Source organism: Callorhinus ursinus, unplaced genomic scaffold, assembly GCF_003265705.2.
Source record: "Callorhinus ursinus isolate GAN/ISIS: 27379988/994484 unplaced genomic scaffold, GSC_fseal_2.0 scaffold30, whole genome shotgun sequence".
Lineage (NCBI taxonomy): Eukaryota > Metazoa > Chordata > Mammalia > Carnivora > Otariidae > Callorhinus > Callorhinus ursinus.
In genome coordinates, this window is record NW_027397092.1 from 15,268,845 (window position 1) to 15,289,485 (window position 20,641).

General features: G+C 39.5%; 2 protein-coding genes across 3 annotated transcripts in view; one reads left to right on the top strand and one right to left on the bottom strand.

The window, feature by feature from the left end:
* Positions 1 to 911: 911 nt before the first annotated feature.
* On the bottom strand, positions 912 to 5,250 carry HINT1 (histidine triad nucleotide binding protein 1). Its single transcript, XM_025860933.2, has 3 exons — positions 5,010 to 5,250; positions 2,857 to 2,961; positions 912 to 1,238 (listed from the first exon to the last, which is right to left on the bottom strand). The coding sequence occupies exons 1-3, from the start codon at positions 5,118 to 5,120 to the stop codon at positions 1,074 to 1,076; spliced, it is 381 nt and encodes a 126-aa protein (XP_025716718.1). The 5' UTR covers positions 5,121 to 5,250; the 3' UTR covers positions 912 to 1,073.
* Positions 5,251 to 9,211: 3,961 nt separating this feature from the next.
* Positions 9,212 to 20,641, top strand: part of LYRM7 (LYR motif containing 7) — a 33,271-nt gene continuing 21,841 nt past the window's right edge. The window contains exons 1-3 of one of the 2 annotated variants that reach the window (XM_025860954.2): positions 9,212 to 9,451; positions 17,172 to 17,244; positions 18,942 to 19,009. In XM_025860954.2, the coding sequence (XP_025716739.1) occupies positions 9,434 to 9,451; positions 17,172 to 17,244; positions 18,942 to 19,009 (159 nt within the window). In that variant the 5' untranslated portion in view covers positions 9,212 to 9,433. Of the gene's footprint in view, positions 9,452 to 17,171; positions 17,245 to 18,938; positions 19,010 to 20,641 lie in introns of both variants that reach the window. The other variant, XM_025860952.2, reaches the window with a different exon arrangement.

Consider the following 20,641-nt stretch of genomic DNA (forward strand, 5'->3'; position numbering starts at 1 on the left):
GTAGGAAAAAAAAGTTTTCAGTGTCAAACCTTACTCAAATGGTCTTTATAGAGATTAATAATGGAAAGAATCCATAAGCACAAAGAGAATCAAAGAGGAAGGTAAGGCAGACAAGAAGTATCAAGTTAGGTTTTGGAAAACAGTGCCTATGTGAAGGAAAGCCAAAAGGCAAAACTACATGCCCTACAGTATCTCAGAAAAACTACGGTGCATGGCAAGACTAAAAAAGTTTGGTCAGTCTTCATAAGAACTCACACCATGTTATTCCCTCCCTAACTCCACATAGCCAGATTCAAGTACAACTTAAATATTTTTGCTAGTGTGCACATGCACATTTAAACAGTAAGTTTTCAATTTGGAAAGTTAATTCTAAGTAATATGATTATAATAAATATTCAGACAGAGTTTAGATGACAAAAGAAATACCAATGTGTGGCTTCATATGGTCATCAAAGATTCTGTGACAAATCAACTTTCATCCCTTCCAAATTACCCCAACAGTCCAGGGGAAGTAGAGGCTAGACAAAAACCATTCCTTCTAGACCAAAAAATTCATCTGACTTAACTTTTGTGATATTCACTTTTGTGATATTCCTTCTAAACCCAAAACTGTCACTTTCTGGATCAATCACATCACATACTCCTTTGTTCTTAAGAAATCAGAGAATTAGATTAGAAAATCTTCTCCTGGACTAATATTTTACCCTAAAAGGGTATTTCAAAGCTAAATTTGTGAAATCTTGTAATTTGTATTCAGAAACCAGTCACACCATTATAACAATGTACATGTATTTAGTCCTCCTTGGGGAGAAAAACCAAAAAACCTCCCAAATTATGAACTCTACCTTTATACGTTCCAACAAATATATATATATATTTTTTTTTAATAAATCAAATACAGCAGTCAAAAAGACTGTAAACCATGCAACATTGTCTTTTATTATGTATGGGTTTTAAAAATGATTTCCTCAATCTCTCCATACACAGACAAAAGTAAGTATACTGTTTAACATACTGGAACTGGGAAATATTGACCATTGCCCAGAGAAGGTAAAATTATCCCTAAAATATGCTTAACCAGGAGGCCAATTCATCTGCCGACCTCCAAGAACATGGAGATGAACATGATAGACAGACTGTCCCCCATCTGAACCTTCATTCACCACCATTCGATAACCCTTCTTCAGGCCCAGATCAGCAGCACATTTCTTGCCAACAATCATTAAATGTCCAAGAAGCTGGAAAAGAAAAAAAAAATTTCTTAAGCAACAGGCAATTTACAAATTCTTGTCATTAAATAACATACTACCAAGTTGAAATATTAAAAGACCACCAAGTTGAAACATATCCCTCTGGGCAAATATTTGGAAACTCTTAATACTAATACAACACAATTTACAATAAAAAGCCATTAAGGTTAGGTATTTACTCATGACTAATTCCAATAAACAAATTAGACATAAATCTGCTCAATTAAAACAATTTTAAAATCATTGTCCAAATGGGAAATGTTCTTAATAGGACGCCTGGGTGGCTCAGTTGGTTAAGTGCCTGCCTTCAGTTCAGGTCATGATCCTGGAGTTGAGAACTGAGTCCCACTTCGGGCTCCCTGCTTAGCAGGGAGTCTGCTTCTCCCTCTAACCTTCCCCTCTCTCGTGCTCTCTCTCTCTCATTCTCTCTCTCTCAAATAAGTAAATAAAATCTTAAAAAAAAAGATTTACATGTTCTTAATAAAGCAAGATATATCTTGCTTTCTTAGAAGAGTACATCAATCAGGATAGCTTTGGTTAAGCTGTGGTAACAAGCCACCCCACATACTAGTTTACAACAAAGATAACACTTTTTGTGCTCACTATAGGCTCATCACAAGTTGACTAGGCTCTAAATTCTTCATCTTTTTCACTTTGAAACCCAGGCTGATGGAGAAGTTTCTGTTATGACCATAGTGGCAGAGGGAAGAGAGAACTTGACAAACCAGGTGCTAGTCTCTTATAGTTTCTATGCAAGACATACCACTTCTGCTTGCATTTCCTGGCCAAATCAAGTCACATGACCAGGCCTGCCATCAATAAGGCAGGAAGTATTAAAGCACCCCTGAAGAAGAGCCAGTATTTATAAACAATTATACAATCTACCATAAGGAGCATTAGGAAAAGATTTAACTGAGGCCTATACATCTGACAAAACCAAATAATGATTTTTCTTTCCTTTAACAGCATTAATAGAAAAAATTAACAGAAAAAATCGGGGTGCCTGGGTGGCTCAGTTGGTTAAGTGACTGCCTTTGGTTCAGGTCATGATCCAGGGTCCTGGGATCGAGCCCCACATTGGGCTCCCTGCTAAGCGGGAGTCTGTTTCTCCCTCTGCCTCCGCCCCTCTCCCCTGCTTGTGCTCTCTCCTTCTTTGTCAAATAAATTTAGAAAGAGAGAGAGAGAGAGAAAGAAAGGAAGGAAGGAAGAAGAAAAAGAAACATCATCCCCTGTATGATGTACTGTTTCTTTATTGAGAAAAAATGAGTCTCACCAACTATTTCTTGTTAGGAACCATTTTGTTTAAGAATTGGTGATGATGGATGTTAACTTGACTGACTGTGGTGATCAACTCGTAATATACATATGTCAAACCATTATGTTGTACACCTAAAACTAACATAATGTTATGTGTCAACTATATCTCAATTTTAAAAAATCAAACTATTTCTACATTGCACTCCCAAAGGATTGTTTGGTTTTTTTCCCTCAATAATACCCTCAGGAAAATGAAAATATGACATCACTTTCAGGTCAAAATTTAGTCTCCCAAATTAAAAAAAAAAAAAAAGCAAAAAAAATGAATTTTGTTGGTAAATTTACTTACACGTTCATCATCATCTTCTGCTACAGAAATCTGAGATATAGGTTTCTTGGGTACCACCAGAAAATGAGTTGGTGCTTGAGGGGAAATGTCATGGAAAGCAAGACACTAGAGGAAAGGGGGGGAAAAATCAGTTTTAGTATCATCTTATAGCCTAAATTTATTCTTTCACACTAGCCCCATGGGAGGCATGTAGCAGATGCTAGGAAATCAGAAGTGTACACAATACCTGTGATCCCATGGTTACTTTCATAGAACTTAGTCTAATGGGAAGGCTGACCTTAAACAAATAAAGGTATAAAAGAGTTAAGATCCTACCTACATGTTACAAAGGAAAAGTAAAGAGTGAAATAAATGATTATCACAGAAAAACCCAATTTTGACAGGGGGATCACAGACAAACCACTCTGAGGTAGGGACATTTAAAGTGAAATCCAAAAGTGAAGTAGAAATTAGGCAAGCTAATCCTTGTCTACCTTTTGAGTTTGATCTCATTCAACTCTTCCTGCTCAAATCACAGTGTCTTTCATCTCTCTCCACACTCCCAGGCTTTTTTCAAAGGCCCTTCCCTCTACTGCAATGGTCCTCTCTCCCCTCAACCCCAGCTTTTGTCTAACTTAACCTGATATTCATTCCTCAGCTCCCAGCATATATAAAATTTCTGAAAGAAATCAGATTTCTCTCCCCACCTTCCCTAGGTTAGGAGTCCTGATTGTGCAATTTCCTGTTTTTTTCCTTTACCCCAGTGAGGAGCTTTGTAATTACGTATTTCTCTGATATTTTGACTAATACCTATTTCTTCCCACCTTACTCAACGATTTAAGTAATATACCTTTTGTCTTTTGTAGAAATGAAGATAAGCAGCATTTAGGCAAATTACATACCACATGAATATTTTTTTTATCTCTTGTTCTCTACTGAAGGTGGAAGCTGCTTATTAATAGAACCTTCCCTGCTCAACGGTCTTAGGACTAATTCTATTTAGTACTCCACACAAAATGCTGTATCATTTAGATTGCTTCATGCAGCTATACTGTTGGGTCTTACGTGGTTCAAAAATCAATTATTTCAATCATTTATAAAAAGCAAGTGAAAATATTTAAAAAGAAATATGCATTTTCTAGAACAAAAGCACTTCCCTACCAGTAACAAATAAAGGTATCTAAATAAAATTCACCTAGAGGAATCTAATCTAGGTAACATTTTGAATCTAAGAACGCTACTATATGTGTAAAAAGAATGTTTCCCTTCTATTCCATATTTCTTGAAGTTAATTTGACAAAGTTAATTTCTATCTAAATCAGCCAACCTCCTGCCCAGCTTTATCTGAGATCCAAGCCCATAAATACAACTCGCCCAGTATTTTACACAAGATGTCACATCTACTTGGCCCTCCTAAAACAGAATTTCACCTACGATGAAGTCAACAAAAACTACGTGCTTAGTCCCCTGGCATAAAACTGCTTCCTGTAAAATAGGAAAGGAAACTTTGCTACCGCGCGGGGCCAAAGAAAAGCAAATCCCAAAAACCGACCCACTCCCGAGCGGGATGGGGGTGGGGTGGGGTTGACTAGCAGGCCCTGGGCGAGGCGGACCTTCGGCCCCCAGCGTCCGCACGCCCCCCGCCACCCCGAGGCCGCGGGCCCCCGGCAGTCTCACGCAACGTGGCGCGGACTGGCGCCCGGGAAAGCCCAGGCGGGCAAGCTGTGCGCGGGAGATCGCGGAGATTGGGCCCTAGGCAGGGCGCGATCGGATTTCTACCTGTCGGGCAGAGCGCTGGCGAGATTGTGAGATTCCTGACACGGGCGAGGTTCGAGGCAGTCGCGGAGCCGGCCGGCGCCCACACCGAGGAGCCAGCGCGTCCCCCACACGCGCCCAGACCCCGCGGTGCTGGCCCGGCGGGCGCCCGGCAGCCTGGCCCGCGCCCCGGGCTGATAACGCGTAACCGGAGCGTCGGCACGCGCCGGCAGGCGGCCTGCAAGCGGCCGCGGCCCTGCCCGCTGGCTGGGGGCCCGCGGCAGAGGCCCCGCGGGGCGGCCGAGTCCCTTCCCTTCGCGACGCTGCCCGACCCTTTCCCTTCCGTCCGCGGGAAACCCGCGTGTTCACCGGAGACTGCCCCGCCTCAGCCCTCCAGGGAGGCGACGCCCGGTGTCTACCTGGTCATCCTCAAAAATGATTTTGGCTGGGATTTCCTTGCGAATGATCTTCCCGAAGATCGTGTCGCCACCAGGCCGTGCGGCCTGTGCTTTGGCGATCTCATCTGCCATCTCGGCCTCCCTCCCGCGCGGCCGCCCCGGAGAGAAGCTCGAGAGGAGGGAGGAGCCGGGGCAGCGGGCAGAGGGCGGGGGTGCACGGCCAAGCCTGCGCGGGGACCGCTGCTCGGGCGTCCGGGCTGGTCCTGCGCGTGCGCATTGGCGACCTGCACTGCGGGTGCAGAGAGCGCGCGGGAGCTTCCAAGAACCGCCCGACGAGACCCGGCGGAAGGGAGGTTCCTGATTCGAGACTCTACGGAGCCACACCGAGGTCTTTTTTTTTTTTTTTCCTTTCTTTCTTTAGTGTGTCTTGGGGAGTGGAGTTACTGTATACGCCCTTCTTCACTTGCTTAATGGACACTTGTAGGAAAAAATAGATACTGTACTGAAAAGATTTGATAATCCAAGCAATGCTGGTCGTGTTTGTTGTCTGAGACACCCTAACAATTTCTCAGCTGCAGAAGGTCTTGGTTCCAGTAAGTAAGCCTTCCTTGCACCAGTGTTTTTCTCCCTCTAGCAGTGGTTCTCACCGCACGTTAAAATCACTTGGGGAACTTTTGAAAAATCCTCTTGAACCTGGCCAAAATCTAGATCAATTAAATCAGACTCCGAGGTTGGGACCCAGGCATCAGGAGTTTGTAATCCTCCCTCCACTGTGCAACTAAGACTTCTTCCCAGAAGTAATCAGCGTAATGTAACATGCCCCACCTTAAAGGAAGAACACCTTCCTTAACTTGACATACCCCTTCATATCTTTGCTGCTTCTTAAAACTTTTCTTTATTGTGTCCCCTTTCTCATCTCTTTTTAACCCATTTCCCTCTTGCCAATGTTGTTAAGGACCTCCACTTACAAAATTCTATGAACATTTCCATTTCTTATCATACTAGACCTCCTGGCATTATTTCCTAATGTTGATCATTTCCTCTTTTCAGGAATAGTCTTCACTCTCCTAGTCTTGTCTCCTATACCCCTCTGGATGCTGTTTCTCCTTCACAGTAAGCTTCCAGTTCCAGACTTCTCAATGGGTTCCATTCTTGGCTGTCTTCTCTAGCTAACATTTAATTTCCACATGCCCTTATTAAGAAAAACTAACTCTAGCTCCAAGACTACTCTATATAATAATATTTTACCAGTTTGTCTTGTCTTGTCCTCTGCCAATAAAAATTACTGATAGTGAATCCCTTGAATCTCCAAAGTGACTCATTTGCTACTGTTGCTATCAAAGACATTACTAGGACAATTAGCAAAATCTAAATAATGCCTATAAATTAAATAGTAGCTTTGAAAGTTGTGTTAATTTCCTCACATAACCATAGCAAAATTATCAAAATTAGTTGATTTGGGGTAAGGTCTTATAATGTGGGTTTCTAACATGTTTCCAAGTGATGCATTTGCTGCTTGCCCTGGAATCATACTTTGAGGCCCAGTGATGTAAGAGACTGTCTTTTTTTTTTTTTTGTAGGAATAAAAAACACTGAAGTATTTAGGAGTATAGGAGTATCATGTCTGCAGCTCACTTTCAAACAGTTAAAGAAATACCCCCCCCCAAAAAAATGTTCATATATAGAGAGATAGAAAAGGATAAAGTGATTGTGGTCAAATGTTAACATTTGGGGAATCCGAGTGAGGGTTGTATGCAAATTCTGTTATTCTTGCAACTTTCCTGTAAGACTGAAACTGTCAAAATAGGAAGTTAAAAAGAAGAGATATATCATGAATCCAACCACTTTTCGCCTCTTCTACTACACCACCCTAATCCAAGCCACTGTCAGATTTTGCATGCAGTACTTTGAGAGCCTCCTAGCTAGGTTCTGCTTCCATTGTAGTCAATTTGCCATTTAGCACACAAAGTGATTTTTATAAGATATAAATCATGATCTCACTCTCCCGCTGGTAAGGCATTTCGTCACAAAATTAAATCCAAAATCCTACCTTGGATTATAGGGTTCTTACCTGATCAGGCCCATGGCTGCTTCTCCTGCTTCATTTCCTTCAATTTCAACCTTATTGCCCAGCTTCAACTAAACTGGGTATGGTAGGCAGAAGATGCCCATGTCCTAATCTCTGGAGCCTATGAATATGTTTCTTTACATGGTAAAGGGGATTTCCAGATGTCATTAAAGTAAGGATCTTGTGGTGGGTGAGATTCCTGGATTGTCCCGGTAGGCCCAATATAATCATGGGGGCTTTCATAAGTGAAAGAGGGGCAAAGGAGAGGGAGGAGATATGATGGAAGGAGAGGGGACAGTCAAAGATTGAAGATGCCCTCCTGTTGGCTTTCAAGATGGAAGGGGCCACAAACAGGTAACATTCTGGAAGTCAGAAGTCTGAGTTTCACTGGGCTAAAATCATTGTTAACAGGAATGCATTCCTTCTAGAGGTTCTAGGGGAGAACATTTACCTTACTTTACCTTCTAGAAGCTACCTGCATTTCTTGGCTTGAAGCCCCTTCCTCTGTCTTCAGAACCAGCAGCAGGGCACCTTCAAACCTCTCTCCCTGACTCTGCTTCCTTTGCCCATTTATAAGGATCCTTGTGGTTACAGTGGGCCCACCAGACAATCCAGGAAAATTTTCCCATCTCAAAAGCCTTAATTTAATCACATCTGCAAAGTCCCTTTTGTCATATAAGGTAACATATTCAAAAGTTCCTAGGATTTAAACAGGGACATCTTTTGGAGGCCTTTATTCTGCCTATTTAGAGCTCCATGAACTTATGTGAGGAACAAATTGGAATTCTTGTTTAGTTCTGGTCTCACACTTTGAGATGTAAACCAGGACATAGTCCTAGAATAACAAAAATAGTTACCTCATTTGTGGAACAGCTGAAGGAACCATACAGAGTTATCTAAGAGAGGCTTCAGTAATGAACTGATTTTGACCCTATGAGATTTTTATTTTCAAGTATTGGCAGATATGGGGTTTTGGTCAGGACCCTAGTTAGCCAGAAATTGTAACAGTAAATTATGAATTTTCAGGAAATTGGGCAGTGATTCTAAACTGGAAATGAAAATAAGCATGTTTCAGTCATTCTTTAAAAATTTGAAGGCACCATCATGCACTGTCACAAGATCATCTATTGTTTCCTATATAAAAGACAGTACTTGAGTATATTTGGTTAATTGCTTGGTTATGTTAAACACTCATCTGCAAATCTAATGAATTATAATTTAAAAGTCAACTGTTATCTTGCTATTTTGATGACTTCCAATATTCTTTAAAATGACATAAATCACAGAGAAAGAAAAAGGTCTCTAAGCTCTTGTGCTTCAAATCGTTCATTCCTACTAAAAAGTAGTTTTACCTGAAAGTCTGTGACGTAGGGAAGGCAAAAAACGATTATGCGATGAGGGAAAGCTTGAGATTTTTCTTGCGGTTTGCAAGGTCCTAAGTTAAAATGTACTTAAATAACATTTCTGATTGACCAGCATAACCAAAGAGTAGGGTAAGGTGAGTAAGCAGGATGTGTAGAGGGTAAGACTAGTCAGCCATAGGGATTTGTGTCCCGGACCTCCATTTACTAGCCCTGTGGTTTTTGTTTTGTTTTAAGAAACTATTTATTTCAGAGAGAGAGAGTATGCACGGGACCACCTGAGCAGGGGGAGGGGCAAAGGGAAAGGGAGAAAAGAAGCTACTCCCCGCTGAGGGTGGAGCCCAAGGGCGGGGCTCGATCGCACTACCCAGAGATCATGACCTAAGCTGAAATCAAGAGTTGTCAGCTTAACCGACTGAGTCACCAGGCACGCCTCTAGCCTGTGGTCTTGAGCAAGTAACTCTACATCACCTTTTCCGGGAATTGAGAAAATGTACAAACAGCGCTTTGGGAAGTCAGAATTCCAACTAACGGCAGCCATACTTGTTAGGGCTTGGCTCTTATGCACCTTCACAAGAAGACTGTCGCCACCGGTAAACATTAACGTAAAGGTTCTTTATTAGATAACCGCAACCCCCAAACAAGAGGTAATAACGTAGAGACGTCGAAGACATCCAATAACTATCAACCCACCCCCGCCACCTGACTGCCTCGGAAAAGACCGGAAATGACTCTGCCCCTAACTAACATGGCGTCAGGTAATTTCCGTTCTCCTCTCTCCAGTGTTTGGGCTCGGCAACTTCTCGCGGTCTTACCAGACTGCAGCCGTTTAGCAAACTCGTCTCCGGTGTCTCTCTGTGGAAGGCGGGGCTACAAAAGGGAATCTGCGCGGTGATTGGTTTCGGCACGTTAGGAACGTGACTTCGGGGAGTTGGATAGTCCACGCCGGGCAGTGATTGGTTGCCGAGAGGCGGGGCGGCTCGATCGCCGAAGTAGCCGCCGCCGTGAGGGGAGCCATGGGTCAGGCGGCCAAGGTGACAGGGCCCGGGGAGGGTTTGGGTTCTTTGCCGACGGGGAGGGAAAACGGGCGGCCTGGCGCAGGTTGTCTGGAATCTCAGTAGGTGTGGGTTCAGGGCCCTCCACGGAGCTTGTGAACGTTGCCGCTAAGGAGCCCGGTGACCACCTGCGAAGGGCGGGAGAAGGTTTGTGCTGGTGCGATGAGGGAGGGTGGCACCAGAGCTTCCCCACTCGTCGCCTGGGTACCGAAGTGTTTGTTTCTGCGTCATGCAAGTTCTGCCCCCGTTTCATCCCCACACCGAGTGTTTGAGGGACGTTTTTCCCGTCGTTGAGAGGTAGACGAGACGCCAAAGGCAGCCCTGCGCTGCAACCATCTACTGAGTGAAAGGTCGGATGAGGTGAAAAGTTTAGTCAGATAACCAGATAACCGGAAGGCACACCGAAGCGTGGCACCGAGGAAAGTGAATCCGGGCGGAATCACTTGGGAAACATCGACACCCACGGAGACAGAGCAGAGACCCGTGAGACCTGAGTGCCCGAAATGAGCTTGGGCAGTGATGTCCCCGCCAGGTGCTTCCCTGAGTACCTGGTGTCAGATTCATTTCTTGTCAAACTGATGCACGTTCCTGGCCGGCGCACACTTCTCAGGGACCAGCCATCCCTAACCTTGCGTATCAGCATGCCCAGTTTGGTCCTGTCTCTGTCACTGGCTGCAGTATAAGCATGGAAAGGGGGAAAAGGCCTGTGACCGTATAGTGAGGAAAAGCAGTGTTTATGGTTGGTCAATAATAAGCCACCACCGAGCGGTGCCTCCTGTACTACTGCCTTTGGTGTTCTCAGTACGTTTTAGTATATGTCACAGCACCAGTAGAAACAATTGTAAAGAGTTACTCAGATAATTTGAGTGTCCATAATAGCTATCACTAATACCTTACAGCCAACATTTAGTCTACACTGTCTAGGCACAGTGGATGCAACGATAGACAGACCACCTTTGCCTTCATAAAGAAATTTAGCAGGGGGGCTCCTGGGTGGCTCGGTTGGTTGGGCGTCTGCTTTCGGCTCAGGTCATGGTCCCAGAGTCCTGGGATCGAGCCCTGCGTGGGGCTCCCTGCTCAGAGGAGAGCCTGCTTCTCCCTCCCTCTCTGCCTACTTGTGTTCTCTGTCTCTCTGTCAAATAAATAAATAAAATCTTTTTAAAAAATTTAGCAGGGAGGGAGATTTTGAATTGAAAATACAGTGTATTTTGTGAGCTTATAGTTGGGATTCAACCTCTCTAGAGGGATGAAAAAAAAAAAGGAATCTTTTGGGACGCCTGGGTCGCTGAGTCAGTTAAGCGTCCTACTCTTGATCTCAGCCTAGGTCTTGATCTCAGGATCTTGAGATGGAGCCTATTTAAAAAAAAAAAAAAGTCTTTCATAGAATAAAAGTTAAGACCTGAAGTTTGATTAGAAATTAGCTAGAAGAAGAGAGGAAAGAGTATTCCAGAAAGAGGAAGTAGTATATGGAAAGTCCTTGATGTGGGAAGTTGCTTGGAAAACTTGAATTCAAAAGAAATAAGATTCATTCCAAAAACACTTTTGGGGGGAGGCCTACCATATATAGATGATACTTAGGGTAAGTGTAAAGGATACATAGCCTTTGAAGAAGTATGGGACCACAGCAAGTAAGCATTTGATTTCACATACTATGTAGTAAGTGCCCAGTGCTGTGGATGTACTCAGGAAGAGCATATAACCCAGAATTGGAAGAGATAGATAAGTAATAACTATCCAAAGTGAAACCTAGTTCAGAAATTTTCCCATATACCCCTAATATTAACCCATTATGTAAGAAAATTGAGACAAAAAGGCTGAGTAACTTGTCCAAGGTTACAATAAGTGGCAATGTCCTGTTCCAACTGATCTGTCTGTAGAGAATCCACCTTCTGTATACATTACCTAAATTATCCAATTAGTATAAATAAATGAGGAAGAGAAGATAATCTGTGACCTAGCTTTCTGCATTTAATAAAAATTTATTAACTCCAAGGTGATATTAGCTCTTAGAGTTCCAAGACAGTATTGATAACATTTTCTTATATTGGTTCTATTATTTTAACTTTTTATTTAAATGCCAGTGAACCTACAGTGTAATGTTAGTTTCAGGTGTACACTACAGTGATTCAACACTTCCATACAACAAACACCTGGTTCCCAGCACAGCACATGCACTCCTTAATCCCCATCACCTATTTAATCCGCCCCCCCCCCATAACCATCAGTTTGTTCCCTATAGGTAAGAGTTTCTTTCTTGGTTTGCCTCTCCCTTTTTTTCCCCCCTTTACTCATTTGTTTTGCTTCTTAAATCCCACATATGAGTGAAATCATGGTATTTGTCTTTCTCTGACTTACTTTGCTTAGCATAACACTTTCTAGCTCCATCCACATCATAGCAAATAGCAAGGTTTCATTCTTTTTTATGGCTGAGTAATATTCCATTGTATATTTATATGCCACTTCTTTATCCGTTCATTAGTCGATGGACACTTGGGCTGTTTCCATAATTTTGCTATTGTAAGTAATGCTGCTATAAACATCAGGGTGCATATAACCCTTTGAATTAATATTTTTGTGTTCTGTGGAACCTAGTATTGCAGTTGCTGGATCATAGGTTAGTTCTATCTTTAACTTTTTTTAGGAACCTCCACACTGTTTTCCAGAGTGGCTGTACCACTTTGCATTTCCACCAGCAGTGCAAGAGGGTTCCTCTTCCTCCACATCCTCACCAATATCTGTTATTTCTTGTATTTTGAGTTTGGCCATTCTGACAGGTGTGAGGTGGTATCTCTTGTAGTTTTGATTTGCATTTCTCTGATGATGAGTGATGCTAAGCATCTTTTCATGTGTCTGTTGGCCATCTGTATGTCTTCTTTGGAAAGATGTCTATTCTTCTACCCCTTTTTTAACTGGATTATTCATTTTTTGGATGTTGGGTTTTATAAGTTCTTTGTATGTTTTGGGTACTAACCCTTTATCAGATCTGTCATTTGCAAATATCTTCTCCTATTCCATAGGCTGCCTTTTAGTTTTATTGGTTGTTTCCTTCACTGTGCAAAAAGCTTTTTATTGTGATGTACTCCCAGTTGTTTATTTTTGCTTTTGTTTCCCTTGCGTCAGGAGACATATCTAGAAAGAAGTTGCTACAGCTGATGTCAAAGAGGTTAATGCCTGGGTTCTCCTCTAGGATTTTCATGGTTTCATGTTAATCCATTTTGAATTTATTTTTGTGTGTACTAGTTCTTAAATTAGGGATGCTGGCTGTTCTATTAATGAAATTTCTTTTTTCCCTAAAAAACAAGTAAAATGATTAGATTTTTTAAATTTTTATTTATTTGACAGAGAGAGACACAGCGAGAGGGGAACACAAGCAGGGGGAGTGGGGGAGGGAGAAGCAGGCTTTCCACTGAGCAGGGAGCCTGACATGGGACTCGATCCCAGGACCCTGGGATCATGACCTGAGCCGAAGGCAGACACTTAACGACTGAGCCACCCAGGTACCCCTAAAATGATTAGATTTACTTAACTTTCCACTTTACTCTTAATCCTGTGCAACTTATCTTCTACCACTCTTGTAATATTAAACTGCCTGGGTTTCTATGATATTCTATTACCTTTAAAGTCTGTATTTCTAGGGGCGCCTGGGTGGCTCAGTTGGTTAAGCGGCTGCCTTCGGCTCAGGTCATGATCCTGGAGTCCCGGGATCGAGTCCCATATTGGGCTCACTGATCAGCAGGGAGTCTGCTTTTCCCTCTGACCCTCTCATGCTCTCTATCTCATTCTCTCTCTCAAATAAATAAATAAAATCTTAAAAAAAAATAGTCTGTATTTCTACAAACAATCTTTTCATGGCAGTCTCAGCTTTTACTGTCAAACACCTCAAAATTCTTTCAGTCTCTACATATCTCAGTTCCAAAGCCACTTCCATTTTTTAGGTACTCATTATAGCAGTACCCCACTTCCCAATACTAACATCTGTATTAGTTTCCTATGGCTGTTCTAACAAAGTACCACAAACTGGGTGGCTTAAAGCAACAGAATGGTATTGTCTCCACAGTCCTGGAGGCCAGAAGTCTGAAATGAAGGTGCCAGCAGAGCCATGCTTCCTCTGAAACTGGGTAGAATCTTTACTTCTTCCTAGCTTCTGATGGTGGCCATCAATCCCTGATGTTCATTGGCTTGTTGGCTTGCTGGCTCACTCTTGCTCCACTCTAATCTCTGCCTCCGTCTTTACATGGCAGTCTCTGTGTGTGTCTCTGTGTTCACATGGCATTTGCTGCTGCTTTTAAGGATACCAGTTATATTGTATTAGAGCCCACTTTAATGACCTCATCTTAACTTAATTCATCTGCAAAGACCCTATTTCCAAGTAAATTCACATTTTACAGGTACCAGGAATTAGGACTTCAGTATTTCCTTTGGGGAAACACAATTTAAGCTATAACAGTTTGGAAATACCACATTTTATTTACCTGTTCATGAATTGATAGAAATTTGAGTTTCTACTTTTTGACTGTCGTGAATAATGCTGCTATGATTGTTCAAGTCCAAGTTTTTGTGTAAACATATGTTTTCATTTCTCTTGGATATATAAGTGTCGAATTGCTAGATCAGGTGATAACATTATGTTTAACTTTTTGAGCAACTGCCAAACTGTTTTCCAAACAGCTGCAACATTTTACATTCCCACCAACAATGTATAAGAGTTCCAATTTCCTACATTCTTGCCAATACTCGTTACTGATTTTCTTTTTCATTACAGCCATTCTGCTGGGCTTAAGTGTACTTCACTGAGAATTAGATTTGTATTTCCCAGATGCCAGATCATATTGAGCGTCTTTTCATGGCCTTGATGACCATTTGTCTATCTTAGAGAAATGTCTATTGAAATCCTTTGTCTTTGTTTTTATTGTTGAGTTGTAAAAGTTCTTTAAATGTTCCAGATAATAGCCCCTTACCAGATATATGGTTTGCAGATATTTTCTTCTTGTCAGGGCTTGTCTTATCTCTTTTTTGATAATGTCCTTTCCCTTTCTCTTTCTAAAATACTTTTTTTTAGTTTTTATAAAGTTGATAAATGTGTAAGGTTTAAGATATCAAAGTGTTACACAGAAACCAATAGGTGTATACTTCCTTCTACATACTCTCAATTCCTGCTCCCCAGAGGTAAGTGCTTTTAATCATTTTAGCTATTCTCACATTTACCTCCCTGTTTCTAAAGAACATAAACTGCTATTCATTGTGTTTTTTTTTTTCTTTTGGGAGATACTATTTATTGACTTTTAACAATAGAATTTGATGACTGAGCTCCCCTCTTAAACCTTAGTCCTCTCATTTACAAATTTTGGTGCATTAGTTTTCATTTTTTTGAGTTACTATGATTGTATAAAATTGTCCACAGCTGAGTCCTCTTACATTGCCTTTCTTTTCTAATTCTGTTTCTCTTGAAAATAATAACCTGGTTTTTATTATCATTGGTTAGTTTCCTACTTATCTCTTCCCAAAATCAGTATCAGTTTGATTTTTTCCTGGGAACATCTTTTCTGGAGCAGTTCAACCTTTTGCTATAGTCTGGACTTTGCTTTGTAGGCTGGCTGCGCAAATGGTGACCTGTATTTGTCCTTCACCATCTTCTCTGTGTTGGATCACCTGCCTCACTGGTTCCCATGTTTTTTCTTTTGTAGTTCATCCCCTTGTTGTGGGGTACATCTTCTACAGCTTTACAAGAAAGGATGTATGGCAGATAAGAGACTTCGTATTTTCAAAAATGTCTCTTTGCCTTTGCAGTTAAATGGTAATTTGGCTATGTATGGTATTCTAAGCTGGAAATCTTTTTTTTTTCTTTTTTTTTTTTTTTTTGGTGGGCAGCAACGCAAAGTTTATTGAGTGTTAGTAAAGTGATAGTACAAAGCTCCCAAAGAGGGAGGGAGCCCAAGAGGGTTGCCCTGGGCATTTTTTTTTTTTAACTTGAAGATCTTACACCATTGTCTTCTCACAGTGATGCTATTTATAAGTCAGGTGTCATTCTGATTTTCTCTCCTTTCTATGTGAACAGTTTTTTATCTTCGAGATGTTTCTTTTTATTAGCATCGTACTGAACCTGTATCATGATGTACTATGGTATGGGTTTTGTGTTGGGCACTTGGAGCTTTTTCAATCAAGTAACTGATGCACCTTACTCGGTAACATTTTCTTAATTTTTTCCTTTTTAATTTCTTTTGTCTATTTTCTCTGTCCTTTTTTTTTTTAAGATTTGTTTATTTATTTGAGAGAGAGAGAGAATCTTAAGCAGACTCCACGCTGAGTGCAGAGCCTGACGCAGGGCTCTATCCCAGGACCCTGAGATCATGACCTAAGCCAAAATCAATAGTCGGACACTTAACCGACTAACCCACCCAGGCACCCCTCTGTTCTTTCTTGTTGGAAATCCTATTAATGTAATTGTTGGTCCATCTGGACTACTCCCTTAATTTTGTTTTCTCACCTCGATTTCTGAGTTTTTATTCTACTTCTCGGCTGTTTTCTACCCCTAATATTTGCTGTCATTCATTTGATATCTGAGAGCTTTGGGGCATTTTCTGAATGTTCCTTTTTCAGTTTACTATGGCTTCTTTTTGTTGTTATTCCATCTCTGCAGTCACTTACGTTTCTGAGGAAGTTCATTTTGGTTGTTTGGTTTTTGTTTGTTGTGTTTTTATGTTTTTTGCTTCATGTTTCCTGTTTCTCTTTTGGTGTCTGCCTTTGATGTTATAGGTTTTCTAATATATGTAAATACCTAAAACAATGCCTAGCACAGGGTATACTTAGTAAATAAATATTAGATATTTTATCTAGTGAATGGATTGGAGGGAAGAAGGGAATAGTGGCAGAGTGACAAATCTGTGTTAAGTAGTCTATTCAAGAGATGGGAGGGACTGAACTTAAATAATTTTCAGGAATGGAGAATATTGAAAACATTAGAGAGACATTCCTAAAATTTCCACATGAAGAGTAATAGAGATTTAAAGAATTGTGTAGAAATTTCCAGCTTGAGAAACTCAGTGTCTTCTATTCTCTGAAATTGAAAAGACAGGAGAAAAAACAATATTGGGGGAACAATATTGAGTACGTTTTTAAACTTGAGAAGTGTGAGGTAGGCTTGGCCTAACACTAAAGCCTCTACGCAATCTGTCTTCTACCAAAATGTCAGGCTCTTCTATTTTTTTAACAAAGTGTTAGAATATTCATAAGTCTCAGCATTCCACTTCTCTTTGGGAAATCACAATTACACTTTCCTAAATTATCTGAAACATCTTCCTTCCGGGCTCTCTTAAGATGTAATAAGTTCATGAGTTTGTGTATATGTGTGTAAAACTTTAAGAGCAGATGAAGGCCTCCATATGTTAAGAAAAGTGAGAACAAATATGTACCAGACTGACAAAGTTACTTTAGCAGACTGGTTTTGGCAGGGGGATTATTAACTTTTTAACCATCCTTGTTTTTTTTTCCAAAGAACTTGGTATTATATTTGTAAATCTAATTTTTTTTTAATTTAAAGATAAATAGCGAAGGGAAAATTGTTTTGGCAAACCCTGGTTTTATCAGCTATTTTGAAAAATAGTCCAAGTAACTAAAGAGAAAAATACTTTCTAATCCTTGTAATTATATAAAATGTAAAATTTTTTTCTTTTGAGGTCTGAATTCTAATTTTTTTTCATAGGTTTTACAGCTCTTTAAAACATTACACAGGACCAGACAACGGGTTTTTAAAAATGATACCAGAGCATTAGAAGGTAGGTTTATTTTTCATCACGTTGGAGTAAGTCACTTCTTCACATGGCTGCTAATATATCCAAGAGAACTTGTATGGTCAAGACCCATCTTAGAGAGTGATCTTCATATCTCTCCCCTAATTTTCTTATGTTTTATGAAGATTAGTTTACATTACACTACTTTGAGGAGTATCTACTTAAAGAAAATTTTTAAAGATCTAGTTTTTATAAAGAATCAGAAAAGATCAGAATTTTAGCATGCTCCATTGCTTGTCAAGCCATTAAACTTATTTCTCTCTATTATATAATCACATTTTCACACTCTCTAGGACCAGATACTTCCATATTATTAATTCCTTGTGTCATTCCAGAAATGATAGCAGCTGTGAAAAAGAATCTATCCCAAATGTTTACAAATTTAGTATTTCACTGTTTTAAGTGGCTTTTATCATATCTAAAAGTCAGAGTTCTAAAGCTTAGGTTATGTGTTGGTCATGTGCAGTATCTATCTTCGTATATTTCGTTTTCTTTTTTTTTTTTTAAGATTTTATTTATTTGAAAGAGAGAGAGCACAAGCTAGGAGGAGAGGCAGAGGGGGAGGGAGAAACAGGCTCCCTGCTGAGCAGGGAGCTCAATGCGGGGTTCGATCCAGGAACCCTGTGATCGTGACCTGAGCTGAAGGTAGACGCTTAACCAACCAAGCCACCCAGGCGCCCCATCTATCTTCATATATTTCTAAAACTCTTTAAGTGGGTACCTAGGTAGTATCCCCACGGTCCCTAGGAATTCAAGTTTTTGTAATTCACCAAGACCAATATCTTGAATATTAAAGTATATGCTTCATATTGTATATGCTTTACCAAATTCATTTAGTTCTTCATATATCCCTGTGGGGTAGTTACTACTATAATTTGTTTTTTTCCAATGAGAAAACTGATAAAATGTGAAAGGATTTGTCCCACATCATACTTGTGAGAGGTAGAGCTAGGATTTAGCCTAAGCAGTTTGGCTCCAAATCCCAAATTTTCAGCACCTAATATTGAAATATATAAAGTGTAGAAGGAGGGTTTCTGGCTATTCTCCATCAACAGCACTTCAAGTGTTATTGACATAAGAAAAGCTAACATTGCGTAGTTACTAAGCACTTTACATGGGTTGTTCCATTAAATGCTCACAGCAACAATAAGGCACTTGTCAGATTAGACTAAATTATGCTGTAATGATGCCAAAGTATCAGTGGTTTACATGAACAAAGGTTTATTTATCACTCACTTTACATGCCAGCCAAACCACTTTTATATATATTTTGGTGCTATGTCTTTATTTTATTTGTGTGTGTGTGTGTGTGTGGTTTAACATGTTTGTATGTATTGAGTTTTGCCATCTTAAAGCATTTTAATTTTTTGGATTCATGGAAAGAAATTATTAAATGGGATTCATTAGAATCTGATAGCTAGAGGTATATAAATGAAATTGGAAGTAAAAAGCAGGAAACGAAAGTATTTGTATATTAGGTTTAATTAAAAATTTACCAGCCTGTCAAAAGCTTTCTAGCACAGTTTTTTTAAAAAAAAAGTCTTATTTTTATAATTAGTTTCACATGGGGCAAAACTGTTTCGACTATTAGAGAAGTAGTTATAATGAATAAGGTATAAATTCTTGGGACAGGAATTATAAATTAGAAGAGAAATAATTATATTTTTTTCTTTCTCTAGCAGCCAGAATAAAGATAAATGAAGAATTCAAAAGTAATAAAAGTGAAACTTCTCCCAAGAAAATAGAAGAGGTATAGTAATTGAGTCTTTTAATTATGATAAAGCCCTTATAAATTTTCTTAGAAAATGATGAAAATAGAGGGGTTATATGAAATAAAAATTATTACTTGGTAGTTATATCACAACTATAGATAACCTCCACTTGTTTGGTATGGCTCACCTCTTTAGGGCCATCTGCTACACCCTTAAGACAGCAAGTTGCCAGTGTACAAAACATGGATGTAGCTATGGTCAAATCAAGAGCAGCTCAACCAACCCAGAAACCCACAGAAATTCTATCTTTACCTAAGGCAAGTGACTAAAACTAAGGAGCATGCATATTAGAACTACAGAAGGAATTTCTGTCCATTTAGCTCAGCTAGACAGACTTTTTTTTAATTCCTAACTATGCAGTGAGAGTTAATCAGCCACAATTCATGAACTAGTCCTGCTTTGCCGTTTGGTCACTTGCTCTAGTTGAAGACAGTCAGTCTACTGACACTGATCAGTGAGCTTCTTAATACGCCCAGTACATGTTCATTTAAAAAATGCACAATGATTCCTTTTTTGTGTAAAATCATACTGCATATACATACATATTGTCTATTTTGAGCTTCCTAAATGTTTCTGTACAATTTACTTATACTTTGTATAAATGTAGGGAAAGGACACTTAGGAGGAAAACAAAAAATGGAAAATTATTTGCAGGGGCAGTCATAATTCCAAGAATTGGTTTGATAAAGAGGGAGGTACAAATTAGAATCTTCCATGTTTAATAAAATTTCTACATGTTAAAAATTTTTTAGAAAAAAATGCATTTCTTTTTGGTAGAGAAAAATGCTGTTTTTAGAATAGTAAATATCTGTAATAATCAAGTTAATGAGTCAAAATGAGATAGCCTAATTGTTTCTATCCCTCCTGTATAAAGAAGAAAGGGAAAGATTTCATTTAACCATCTGATAGGGCAAACAGGGACTGTGTAATTTTTATTCATGGCGGAAGTTAAGATGACATAATCAAGTCATAACTTGAAGTTAAAAGATGTATACAAAAGTTTGTATTTGCTATTCAGTAGGCTGATTAATAACAATATGGTAATTATTTTTAAATTTTGAAATCATAAATTTTTAAATTGACATGTCTTTCTATCAACTATAAATGCCTTTTACTTGTAAAGCACTAATTTAACATAAAGCAGTCTAGAAATGACCTTTTTGTTATATACAAATGTGTATTTTATATAATTCTGCATAGATTAAATATTTAGTAGTTTTTAGTAAATTGCATTGTTATTGTTATGTATTGGAAGTTTCATGAAGTCTTGGCACCACAAAGAATCTTAGGTATCTTTTATACCAGCAGTTCTTAAACTGTTTGGTCACAAGACCCTTTTTACCTTCTTAAAAGTTGAGGACCCCAAAAAGTAAGTTTCCTGTGGTATGCCTTTCGATATTTATCTTAGTAGAAATTAAAACTGAGAGATTTTTGAAATACGTATTTTTTGTCTAAAAATAATAAGCTCATTACGTGGTAACAAATATACTCTTTATGGAAAATAACTATATTTTCAAAACATTTAGTGAGAAGAGTGGGCACTGTTTTACCATTTTGCAAATCTCTTTAAAGTCTGGCTTAATTCTCTCTCTGTCTCTCAAATAATAATA